Here is a 13,793-nt window from a genome sequence, read left to right on the forward strand (position 1 = left end):
AGCTGCAGTGTAAGTAACAACAAATAGCAGTCTTTCGCCATTGTTTTGCTTACGAGACAATTCCTCTCTTTTTTTTTTATTGTAAGCCATGGTAGTGCGCACAGAAGCAATCCATGCCGCGAGTGGCAACTGGCTGTAAACACTCATTATCAGAGTGCGACAAACAATGCATAACACAGTACAATAATGCAGTTTCAGCTTAGAGTGACGTAAACACCTATAACAAAGAGAACGGCACTTATCAGATCAAAGCAAAATAAGCAATCTATTCAAACCAGGCAAAGCACGTGAAAAAGGAAGGGTACCCGTATAAATACGGACGAAGTGCCTGACACATAGCAATGGCTACTTGGTAAAGCTTAACTGTTAAGCTTACGACTCGAACCAAACTACTGTAGCTGTATCTTCATCCATTCGACCTCAATTGTGTATCATGTTACAATGGACCAACTTTATTTCGATTTGGAGTTGCGGTCTAAAACTTTTCTGTCCCCTTGAATTTAGAGTCTCTAATTTCAGGTGCGGCTTAGATTCGGGAAAATTTTTTTTCCTTGATTTTGAGTCTCATTTTTCAGGTGCGGCTTAGATTCGAGTATATACGGTAATATATTACACAAAGGGAAAAGGAGCACATGACGATGAGATGAAAAGTGTGGTGCTGTGAGAACAATTGAACGTAGCACAAAGGCCCAATCCAAAATAAGGCCCCTCCAGTGGATGACATACACTCTGTTACTGAGATCTTGAGAGAGCTAGCCAGGGAAAAACTATTCCATTTAATGTGCAAGATATGTGTGACTGGCAAAATTCCCACAGACTTCATGAAGAATGTAATAATTCTAGTTACAAGGAATGCAGGTGCTGACATTAGTGAATATTACTGAACTATCAGTTTTATGTCATGGTTGCAAAATACTGACACAATTTTTACTGTTAATCAAACAGCTATTATTCAAAGCAAATGCACACACTGTAGATCATAATGTAAGTGCATAGTTTAAGCCTTAAATTAATTGCATATTTCTGTATTTAAGAGGTGTATTATTGTGTTTTAGTAACAGTAACATGTACATTTGTGCCACATGAACAACTGGTCAAACCAGCACTCCACAGATGTTATTCTATGCAGTAAGCTATGGCTCACTAGCCACAGATGTGGGGATCGACACCAGAGGCCCCACCATCAGCCACCAGCACAACTCTACAGCATCGGCTGTGCAAATCAACTCAAAACTAGCACTACTGACACCAGTGCTGTCTACACTTTTCTGTATCTAGGCAGATGCAAGACTCCCAATCTCAGTTTGCACCTTGCTGTCAACTATTAATTACTGTCAAGATCTGAATGTTGTTATGCTGCCGACTTTATGAGGTCTTCAGGCAGTTTCATGTTATTGTATACTCTGCCATTATGTGCTGTACCAAATTCAAAAACCATTGTTCACTTGTGTTGTGTGCCCCAGCAGTATAGTACAACTTTTAGTAATGGTAACATATACACAGTCTGTAGTGCAGTAGTCATTTATTTGTTTGTTTGTTTGCTTTGGATAGTCAGTAACTGGGATGACTACAGCTCAGTCAGTTGCCAGCTGCTGTTGGTGAATCACCAGGAGACTAACAAGTCACACATTCAGCTCTTTGTGTTTGTTTTCATAGTTTCATTATCAAGCTGGTAGTAGTAGGATGGATAGGGTGTGTGCTTGCTGTATGCAGACACATGTGGAGCTTGCCACAGTCCACGAACAGCTGAAGACACTTATGGCCATGGTCAGCTGTCTGCAAGCTGCTGCCTTTGAGTGTAGCAGCAGTGTAGAAACTGGCGCATTGCATGAGTCTCCTCAGGGGTTGCTTGTTTTGCAGAAGATACACACTCAATGCAGGGTGAGTGACGGGTTATTATGTAGTAGATTGCATCAAGGTGGAGAGTCAATGTGGAGGCTGGCTGTCTGGCCACATCCATTTACTCTCTGAAAGGAGATATGGCCACTTCTTCAGTAGGATCCGAGCAGGTACATGGGGGTGACAGGTTAACTAGCTATCGGAAGCACCAATGTTAGATGCTTCATGAAGCCCTTTAGGGTAATAGTGCTATGCAATAGTCTGCAAGGTGTTGCTCATGTCGGCACCAATTACACCTGTTATATGGATTCTGAGAACATCCTCAATTCCTATGTGCTGCTGGCAGAAATGGTGAAGAATGCTGGCTTCTCTAATGGGGTACAAGCAGAACACAATTTGCAGCATAATACCAATAGTCGATAGAGATCCTTTTATTTGGAGTCGTGTGGAGGGTCTCCACCAGAGGCTCCGTTGATTCTGTGACACTCATGGCTGCAGGTTTCTCAACCTGCATTATGGATTGGAAAGTAGTAGGTTCCCCACGATTGGTCAGGGGTGCACTACGCACAGGAAGCAGCTACTTGGGTAGTGGAGTACTTGTGTAGCGAATATGGGGTTGTTTTAGATTAGGCAGTAGTTTGAGGTCCTCTGATGAATGCTTGCCAGTTGATATGCACAGAGCAAAATTAAATCCATACAAAGTAGACACACTTTGACTGTCAAAGTTGTAAAAATAAACTGTCAAAATTTTTGTAATAACTTTCCTGAACTTAGTGCCCTCCAGGTAAGTTAACACACTCAAATTATTCTCAGGGCCAAGAGCTGGCTGAAACTTAAGTAGAAAGCTCTGAAATATTTAGTGAGGCAAGCAACATATATCAAAATGACAGATGAGATGCCACAAGGAGGAGGAGTCTTCATTGTTGTTGACCAAAATATAGTGTCTATTGGGGTCAAAATTTTGCCTGACAGTGAAGTTAATCTGGACATGAGTAACAAGCATAGGTGAAATCAAGTTAATAATAATATGTTTTTACACCAGCCACCTGATTCTGCCACAATAGTTGTAGAATCATTCAAGGAAAGTAAGGTTCAGTAGTGTGGAAATACCCAGATCATGCAGTGTTAGTTGGAGGTGATTTTAATCTACTGAGCGTAGACTGGGACGTCTATATAGATTTACTGCAGGTGGTACAGGCAGTCATTCTTGTGAAGTACTTCTAAATACATTTTCTGAAAACTGCCTTGAACAATTAGACAACCCACACACAAAGGCAATATTTTAGACCTTGTAGCTACAAACAGTCCTGACCTTATCAACAGTGTTGGTATAGAGACATGGATTAGTGATCATCATGTCATCACAGTGATGATTATTACTAAAGCTAATGAATCCATCCAGAAGGCTACAAGAGTATTTATGCTAGAAAAGGCAGGTAAGTAATAGTTAGTATCCAATTTAGACAATGAATGGAATCACTTAGCACCAATATCACAGACATAGAGGAATTATTGGTAAAGTTTAATCTGACTGTAAATCACGCTCTGGAGACGTATGTGGCAAATAAATGGATTACGGATGAAAAGGACCCTTCATGGTTTAATAATACAGTTAGCAGAATTCTGAGGAAGAAGAGATTGTTGCGCTCTCGGTTCAAAACACAATCCGCAAATGTTGACAGGCTAAAGGTAGTAGCAATTCGTGCGACCGTAAGAAGATCAATGCCTGAAGCATGCGGCATCTTTTACTGTCATACCTTAGCAAAAAAGCTTGCCGAGAACCTGACAAAATTCTTGTCATATGTAAAATCACTAAGGGAGTCAAACACTTCTATCCAGCCACTTGTCAATCAGTCTGGGGTGGCAACAGCAGACAGCAAAAGGAAAGCTGAAGTTTTAAATTTCAAGTTTAAGAAATCTTTCACACAGGTGGATTGTACAAACACACTGTTGTTTGACTTTAATATAGACTCTCACATGGAGCAGTGGCCAAGGAAAACACCTGAAAGAGGCGAAAACAGATAAGTCATCAGGTCCAGACGGATTCCCAATTTGATTCTACAGAGAGTGCTCTGTGCTATTAGCCCCCTGTTTAGCCAGCCTTTATCGCAAATCTCTCACTCAGAGAAAACTGCCAAGCAACTGGAAAAAAGCACAGGTGACTCCTACGTATAAGAAAGGTAAAATAATGGACCCACTTAATTACAGACCTATATCCTTAACTGTGGTTTGCTGCAGAATTCCCGTACACATTCCAAGTTCGAAAATAATAAATTTCCTTGAGACAGAAAAGCTTCTGCCCACAAATCAGCAGAGATTTAGAAAGCATCACTCTTGCGACACTCAGATTGCCCTTTTCTCATACAATATCCTAAGAACCATGGAAGGAGAGTGACAGGCAGATTCTACATTCCCAGATTTCTAGAAATGTTTGACACAGTACTCCATAGCACACTGTTGATAAGGGTTCAAGCATATGGATTAGGTACCCAGATACACAAGTGGCCTGAAGACTTTTTTAAGTAATGGAACCCAATACATTGTCCTTGACGGTGAATGTTCCTAACAGACAAGGGGGCCAACATCAGGTGTGCTCTTGAATAGTGTTATAGGACTACTATTGTTCTCTATATACATAAATGATCTGAATGATCTAGCAGACAGGGTGACCTGTAATTTACAACTGTTTGCTGACGATTCTGTGTTGTACAGGCAGGTGTTGTTCTTGAGCGACTGTAAGGAGATACAAGACGCTGGTGTGATGAATGTCAGCTTGCTCTAACTGTAGAAAAATGTACATCAGTGGGGATACATAGGACAAACAATCCTGTATTGTTCGAGTACAGCAATAGTAGGGTGCGTTTCATCACAGGGTTATTTGGTAACCGTGATAGCGTTACGGAGATGTTTAGCAAACTCAAGTGTCAGACTCTGCAAGAGAGGCGCTCTGCATCGCGGTGTAGCTTGCTCGCCAGGTTTCGAGAGGGTGCGTTTCTGGATGAGATATTGAATATATTGCTTCCCCCTACTTATACCTCCTGAGGAGATCACGAATGTAAAATTAGAGAGATTCGAGCGCGCACGGAGGCTTTCAGACAGTCGTTCTTCCCGCTAACCATACGCGACTGGAACAGAAAAGGGAGGTAATGACAGTGGCACGTAAAGTGCCCTCCGCCACACACCATTGGGTGGCTTGCGGAGTATAAATGTAGGTGTAGATGTAGATGTAGATGCTTCAGAGTCACAATGATTAAATATCTAGTATGCCTAGAAATGCAAAATAGAATCAGCATGTCATGTTGATAGGTGGGAAGGCAAATGCTTGACTATATTTTATTGGGAGAATCTTGAAAAACTGTAGTTCATCCATAAAGGAGAAGGTGTACAGAACTCTAGTGTGATCCATTCTTGAGCACTGTTCACATGTTTGGGATCCCCACCAGGTTGGATTAAAAGAAAACACTGAAGCAATTCAGAGACACGCTGCTAGATTTATTACGGGTATGTTCAATCAGCATGCAAGCAAGATGCTTCACAATATCAAATGGGAATCCCTGGCAGGAAGGACGACAATGCTCTTTTTGATTTAACTGATGCTAACATACGTTTTGCATAAGGACCACAAAGATAAGATGCAAGAAATTAGGTCTTGTATGGACACTTTTAGTGTGTCTTTCTCCCCTTGCTGTATTTGCATGTGGAACAGGAAATGGGTATGTGGTACCCTCTGTCATGCACCTTATGGAGGCTTGCAGAGTATGTATGTATATGAAGCTGCAGACAGGCACAAGCTGTCTTCCTTTGACCTATTTGTATGTAGGGAAGACTGGAAAGTCTAGCCACACTTTTTTTAACAGTTCTTCATTCAAATGTACCCAGTTACTTCAGCATCATACAATAACAGACTGAGCTCTTAATGTGAAACACGCCTCCAGTCAATCTCCGAATTAATGCAAAATACCTGTAGCTTGTCAAACATACAGGGTTGTAACAATGGAAGAAAATTTAACTGCAGAGTTACAGTACTCCTCCATGGACAAAGTATCTAAACTTCAATTAATTTAGTGTACATGTAGTAAAAGAAGGTTTTTATTTATATTTACAACCAATGCCACAAGAAGTAAATTAAAACTAATACTTACATGCATTTAACAAAACACACCAGCGGAATAACACTGAGTTTCTTCAACAGATCACATCCTAAGAACACGCCAAAGCAGCCGAGTCCTTTGCTAAGAACAAGAAACGATATGAACCAGCTGTCCTTAGATGATGGATAAATAGCTCGTGATTCAGGTGTTTCACTGATGTATCTCCCAGGTATGCCTTTCATAGTACTACTCCAGGAGCGAATCCACTGCCACAATATTACTTGTTCTTTTGTTGAGGAACACCCTGAAATAAATAAGTAAATAAATAAAAACAATGTTCATCTACTTTTACATGATTGTTACAGGATGTAATAACAAAACTATAAAACAGATATGTTAATACTTATAACCTGTAAAATACTTGTAACATTTCTAGTAAACTTTGTAGCAAGCAGTGAATATGTTAAGCTTAAATGCAATGCTCTCAATAAAAATGCACAATATAGAGGCACAGAGCAGCTGGTACACCACATTAGTTCCAAAATATTTTCTTTTTGTACTATTCAGTAAACAACATTCAGTGATCCAAGTGATGAACATAAACCTTCTTGAAATCTAACATTATGGCTTGCCAATAGCAACGCACCTGACCTAACAAACTGGAACTTATATATACACTCCTGGAAATTGAAATAAGAACACCGTGAATTCATTGTCCCAGGAAGGGGAAACTTTATTGACACATTCCTGGGGTCAGATACATCACATGATCACACTGACAGAACCACAGGCACATAGACACAGGCAACAGAGCATGCACAATGTCGGCACTAGTACAGTGTATATCCACCTTTCGCAGCAATGCAGTCTGCTATTCTCCCATGGAGACGATCGTAGAGATGCTGGATGTAGTCCTGTGGAACGGCTTGCCATGCCATTTCCACCTGGCGCCTCAGTTGGCCCAGCGTTCGTGCTGGATGTGCAGACCGCGTGAGACGACGCTTCATCCAGTCCCAAACATGCTCAATGGGGGACAGATCCGGAGATCTTGCTGGCCAGGGTAGTTCACTTACACCTTCTAGAGCACGTTGGGTGGCACGGAATACATGCGGACGTGCATTGTCCTGTTGGAACAGCAAGTTCCCTTGCCGGTCTAGGAATGGTAGAAAGATGGGTTCGATGACGGTTTGGATGTACCGTGCACTATTCAGTGTCCCCTCGACAATCACCAGTGGTGTACGGCCAGTGTAGGAGATCGCTCCCCACACCATGATGCCGGGTGTTGGCCCTGTGTGCCTCGGTCGTATGCAGTCCTGATTGTGGCTCTCACCTGCACGGCGCCAAACACGCATACGACCATCATTGGCACCAAGTCAGAAGCGACTCTCATCGCTGAAGACGACACGTCTCCATTCGTCCCTCCATTCACGCCTGTCGCGACACCACTGGAGGCGGGCTGCACGATGTTGGGGCGTGAGCGGAAGACGGCCTAACGGTGTGCGGGACCGTAGCCCAGCTTCATGGAGACTGTTGCGAATGGTCCTCGCCGATACCCCAGGAGCAACAGTGTCCCTAATTTGCTGGGAAGTGGCAGTGCGGTCCCCTACGGCACTGCGTAGGATCCTACGGTCTTGGCGTGCATCCGTGCGTCGCTGCGGTCCGGTCCCAGGTCGACGGGCACGTGCCCCTTCCGCCGACCACTGGCGACAACATCGATGTACTGTGGAGACCTCACGCCCCACGTGTTGAGCAATTCGGCGGTACGTCCACCCGGCCTCCCGCATGCCCACTATACGCCCTCGCTCAAAGTCCGTCAACTGCACATACGGTTCACGTCCACACTGTCGCGGCATGCTACCAGTGTTAAAGACTGTGATGGACCTCCGTATGCCACGGCAAACTGGCTGACACTGACGGCGGCGGTGCACAAATGCTGCGCAGCTAGTGCCATTCGACGGCCAACACCGCGGTTCCTGGTGTGTCCGCTGTGCCGTGCGTGTGATCATTGCTTGTACAGCCCTCTCGCAGTGTCCGGAGCAAGTATGGTGGGTCTGACACACCGGTGTCAATGTGTTCTTTTTTCCATTTCCAGGAGTGTATATACACACAATATAGTGAATAGATAAGTTGTGTTTTGGATTGAATAGGAATGATGGGTTTAAGGGATCAAACTGCTAGGTCACTGCTCCCTCCATCCTCAGAGTGTCACACAAATAAAAATTTTCTAAAAGAAATGAGATGGACAGCCGAGATGACCATCATCATGTTCATCTGAGAGAAAAAGTAAAAGATGAGGATTAAACCAGCTATAAAGGTAAGGTAAGGTATCATAATGGATGAAGTATTCCAGCTAAAAATGTCCTAAGGTCCTCTTGGGATAACGAAAAGTGGCACACCTTCTGTGCCTGATTATAAGGTCTCTGATCACTATAAAAGACGAGTGAGATAGGCAGCTCAATGAAACTGTAAGAGCAAATAATGTTAACACACTTAGACTAAAACAATAACAGATGTAAAAGAATAAGAAAATTAGAACATGGGTTCAAAGACCAAGCTACTAGCCAAGAACAGCCAGAGGTCTTCCATGGTAGACTGCACCTGCAAGGCAACCGACCACCCCCTGCCCAAGGGCTGGCAAGACAATACTGTCTGACCTTCAAATAACATTATAAACGCTGCATCATCAGATAAATTCTAAGATTAGATGCACTGGTTGGTTTTCATTGGCTAAAATTGAGGATAGTGAGTCAGGTAGCATCAATGTCTATCTTTAATGAAGTTAAGGTGTGTAATCACAGCTGTAGTAAAATGGTGCAGCTTATTTAAGAAAGGGGGAGCCTAATGAGATCGATCTGGAGTCAGTGAAGAATTTTAGATTCTTGTCAAGACATTCTACATGAAGACATGAATCTTTTATGAAACATAGCTAGTTAGGTGTAGCTACAGAATACCACTATCCATTCCACGACACTATTAGTTGTCGGTATAGTGCCCTCCATATCCTGAGGTCCATTACCTTTAACTTTAGGTCATTCTTTTTCATAACGTCCTTTGAAAATGATCCATAAATTCATTTCCTGGGATTTCGACATGCCACAGGGTCCACAGAAAAATAACTGACCTTCCAGGGTTTTGGAACTCAGAGAGAAGGTGATGAATAGACAATACCAGTGGATGTTGGCGGCAGGAAAGAGTTGCTATGGCTTGTAAAATGCTCAGAATCACTGCAGATTAGAACAGACTTGTGTGAGGAGTAGCTGTAGAGGCATCTAAAAGCTCACACAATGGTTACCGGTTCTGCAATAAAGATGGTATATTCCTGCAGTATGGAGTGCTGCTCACTGTGTCAGAGGCGCAACCCGTTTGGTCATTGTCACATGAACCATTGGTATAAATGATTTACAAACTCTGGAATTTGTTCACCACTGCCTAAAACAGTCACTGCAGAAGACATAGGTCTGTTATGTTTTCTGGCCTGAAGGATATACCTAGACGAAGTTCTGTACCTATATCCATATGATTACTCTGCAATTCAAATTAAACATCTGACGTAGGGTTCATCAAGCCATCCTCAATTGTCTACCGCTCCACACTCAAACAGCGTGTGGGAAAAGTGAACACTTAAATGTATTAATGAAAGCGGTGATTTCTGTTATTTTATCATGATGATCGTATCTCCCTATGTAGGTGGGCACCAATAAAATATTTTCACAATCGGAGGAGGAAGTCTGTGACTGAAATTTCAAGAGGAAATCGTGCTGCAACAAAAAACACATTTTTATGATTCCCACCTCAATTCACTTATCATATTTGCGGCACTCTCTCTCCTATTTTGCAATAATAGGAAATGACCTGCCCTTCTTTGAACTTTGTCGATGTCCTCTGTCAATCCTACCTGGTGCATGTTATACAACGTGCAGCAATACTCCACAAGAGGACCGACATGTAGTGAAGACAGCTGCTTTAGTAGACCTGTTGCATATTCTAAGTGTTCTGCCAATAAATCACAGTCTTTGGTTTGCTTCACCACAACATTGTCTATAAGTTTCAATTTAAGATATTCGTAACTGTAATCCATTAGTTGGGTTGGGTTGTTTAGGGGAAGAGACCAGACAGTGAGGTCATCGGTCTCATCAGATTAGGGAAGGACAGCGAAGGAAGTTGGCTGTGCCCTTTCAAAGGAACCAACCAGGCATTTGCCTGGAGCAATTTAGGGAAATCACGGAAAACCTAAATCAGGATGGTCGGACATGGGATTGAACCATTGCCCTCCCAAATGTGAGTCCAGTGTGCTAGCCACTGTGCCACCTCGCTCTAATCCCTTAGTACTTAGTTGCATTCACAGCCTTTAGATTTGTGTGATTTACTGTGTAAACGAGGTTTAGCAGATTCCTTTTAGTACTCAGGTGGGTAACTTCACACTTTGCATTACTAAATTACTCAGATTCAACTGCCAAGTTTTGCGCCATACAGCTATCTTTCCTAAATCATTTTGCAATCATCTGATGATTTTACAAGATGGTAAATGACAGTATCATCCGCAAACAATCTAAGAGGGCTGTTCAGACTCTCCTAAATCATTTATACAGATTAGGAACAGCAGAGGGCCTATATAACACTTCCTTGAGGGACACCAGATAGCACTTCTGTTTTACTCAATGTCTTCCCATCGATTACTATGAACTGTGACCTTTCTGACAGGAAATCTTGAATCCATCCATGCAACTGAGATGGTACTCTGTAGGCATCCAATGTGATTAGAACTTGCTTGTGAGGAACTGTGTCAAAGGCCTTGTGGAAATCTAGAAATATGGAACCAATTTGCTGTCGATAGCACTCGTTACTTCACGAGAATAAAGAGCTAGTTGTGTTTTCCAAGAATGATATTTTCTGAATAAGTGTTGTCAATAAATTGTTTTCTTTTAGGTAATTCATAATGTTTGAACACACTACATGTTCCAAACTCCTACTCCAAATCGACGTTAGTGATAAGGATCTGTAATTCAGCAGATTACTCTTATTTCCTTTCTTGAGTATTGGTGTGACCTGTGCAACTTTCCACTCTTCAGGTGTGGATCTTTTGATTAGCGAGTGGTTGTATATGATTGCTAAGTATGGAGCTATTATATCCACATCCACTGAAAGGAACATAACTTGTATAAATCCAGACCACAGGTCTTGCTTTTATTAAGTGATTAAAGCTGCTTCACTACAGTGAGAATATCTACATCTGAGTTACTAATGTAGGCTGTTGTTCTCGATTCGAATTCTGGTATATTTAATTTGTCTTCTTGGTGAAGGAATTTGAGAAAACGATGTTTAGTGTCTCTGCTGTAGTGGTACTGTCACGAGTAACAGTACCATTTCTATTGTGAAATTAAGGTACTGCTTGCGTCTTGCCACTGGTGTATTTTACACATGACCAAAATCTCTTTGGGTTTCCCATCACATTTCAAGACAGAGTATCACTGTAAAAACTATTGAAAGCATCTCACACTGAAGATCACACTAAATTTCAAGCTTCTACAAAACTTAGGCAATCTTGGGGATTTTGCATTCTTTAAAATTTGACATGCTTCTTTTTTGTTGCTTCAGTGACAGTATTATAATCTGTTTTGTGTGCCAAGGGGGTTATGTAATGTCTTCTATTAATTTATTTGGTATATATCTTTCATAAACTGTTGATCTATTTCTTTGAATTCACACCACATGTGGTCTACACTTACATAGTCAAATTGGAAGGAGTGGAGACTGTGTCTTAGGAAGGCATTGAGAGAATTTTTACTTGCTTTTTTAACAGACATATTTCGCATTTATTTTTGGTGGATTTGTATTTTACGTTATTCAATCTCCCAATACCTGTCATGATACTCCATAGCAAGCAAGCCTCCAAGAAGGTGCCTGCAAGAATGATTGTGAGAAAAGCTTCAGGAAGATCACGCTTATTTGAAAAAGGGTAGAGTATAAACATGCTGCTATCAGGACACCAGACCATGGTTGTTCCTGTAAAGGTTCTGTCCTTTTATCCAAGAAGAAAATATGGCGGTTCACAATTATGTATGTGGATAGTGTAGTGAAGTAACGCTGAAGTTGTCAAATCAGGAAGTTGGCTATCTGTGGGCTTTAAATTTTGGCAGGCTGTAGCTGCTGTTTTGTGATAGTTACGTTTTAAGAATTGTAATAAATGCATGTGTCATCAATACACAGGGAAGGTTAATTTCTATTATAGGAAACTAATATCCTCAAGATAGATGTCTATAACCAATGGTGTAGAATTTGTTGTCATTTGTGCAGAATGTAGCATTCATATTCTTCTGAGCCTCAAAGCGTGTTAGTCGGGGGTGGGAATGACGACTGAGCACACATCGCTCTGCAGAAGTTCTGGACACTGAAGGGTTTGAAAAAAGGTATTGATCCAATGACTGCCGTGGGTCTGGAGAAAATGATTCAGAAATTTGAAAAGACAGGTTCTTTTGGTGTGCAACGTGCTAGAGGGAGAAAACGAATTGATTCGATGTTAGTGGAAACAGTGGCCACAGCAATGCAGGAGGAGACAAGTGGTGGTGTGCAAACGTGTAGTGCATGGAAAATTGCCTGAACATTGCACATACCAGTGAGCATGGTGCGTAAAATCCTACAAAACATCCTTCTTTGCTACCCATTCAAAATTACCCATGTGCACTAGTTGCTTCCAGTTGACCTGCCAGCAAGAGAGACCTTCGCTTTAGAATTTCTTGCCTGCATGGAAGTGGACAGTGATTGGCTGTGGAAGATTTTGTGAACAGACGAAGCCCACTTCCACCTGACAGGGTATGTCACTACACAGAATTGTCGAATATGGGCAACGGAAAATCCACATGCAAATCAACCAGTATCACTTCACCCTGAAAAGGTCACTGTGTGGTGTGGGTTTACGGCATCATATATCATAGGGCCATATTTTTTTCAAGGAGGCACGTGCTTCCAGTCCTGTTAGCTGTACCGTCACTGGTAAGCCCTATGAGTGGCTTTTGCACAACCACATCATTCCAGCTCTCCAACAGTGTGGATATGTGGATGGGATCATTTTTATGCAAGATGGCACACCTTCGCACATTGCAAATCCAGTTAAGCAGCTGCTGAAGTGCCACTTCTGAAATGCTAGAATTATCAGCCACGTTTCCCTAAAGCCTGGCCACCCCGTTCACCTGATCTTAAGCCGTGTGACTTCTGGCTGTGGGGCTATCTGAAAGATGATGTGTTCAGTGTTCTGACTGGAAACTTAGCTGTATTGAAGGCCGACACTGCACAACACATTCTAAACAGGACCCTGGAAACACTTTGATCAGCTGTGGAACATGCTGTTTCTCGATTTCAACTTGAAAACGGTGACCAGCACATTGAATATTTTTTGCGCCAGTCACATGGAAATTAATAATCCGATTTGATTTTGATTGATGCTTTTTATGTGATTTTTGGCCTCAGGACAATTAAAAACCGATTTTTCCCATCTGATGTGATATGACCTTGCCATGTTGGATGGGCTTACATAATTAACAGTATCACACCTGTACACCCATGCACTCTGAGTAGTAGAGTTTGTTTAACATCAAACATACACCTTAGGCACTGTTGAATGATTCATTTGACATTTATAGTCAACTACTATTAAATTATGATGCTTACAGCCCCATCTATTGCTACATTTTGTAACTATTTATTTTTCTTCTGCCATACGTTTTCCCCCTTCTCCAATAATATTCTGTTGCAATTTGATGTCATTCTGACCAGTGGTGTTATTTCTACAGCAGTTTGAAAGTTTAACTTGAATTATAACCATCCTGTACTACAAGAAAGAACTGCTGTTCAGTACTTAACCTTCAA

The 13,793-nt window shown here is 41.9% G+C and overlaps 1 protein-coding gene across 1 annotated transcript in view; it reads right to left on the reverse strand.

Annotated features, from left to right (window-relative positions):
* Positions 1-13,793, reverse strand: part of LOC126187423 (zinc transporter 5-like) — a 249,072-nt gene that overhangs the window by 206,413 nt on the left and 28,866 nt on the right. The window contains exon 2 of the mRNA XM_049928495.1: positions 5,982-6,234. Within this exon, the coding sequence (XP_049784452.1) occupies positions 5,982-6,172 (191 nt within the window). The 5' untranslated portion in view covers positions 6,173-6,234. The remainder of the gene's footprint in view (positions 1-5,981; positions 6,235-13,793) is intronic.

Source organism: Schistocerca cancellata, chromosome 5 (genome assembly GCF_023864275.1).
Source record: "Schistocerca cancellata isolate TAMUIC-IGC-003103 chromosome 5, iqSchCanc2.1, whole genome shotgun sequence".
Lineage (NCBI taxonomy): Eukaryota > Metazoa > Arthropoda > Insecta > Orthoptera > Acrididae > Schistocerca > Schistocerca cancellata.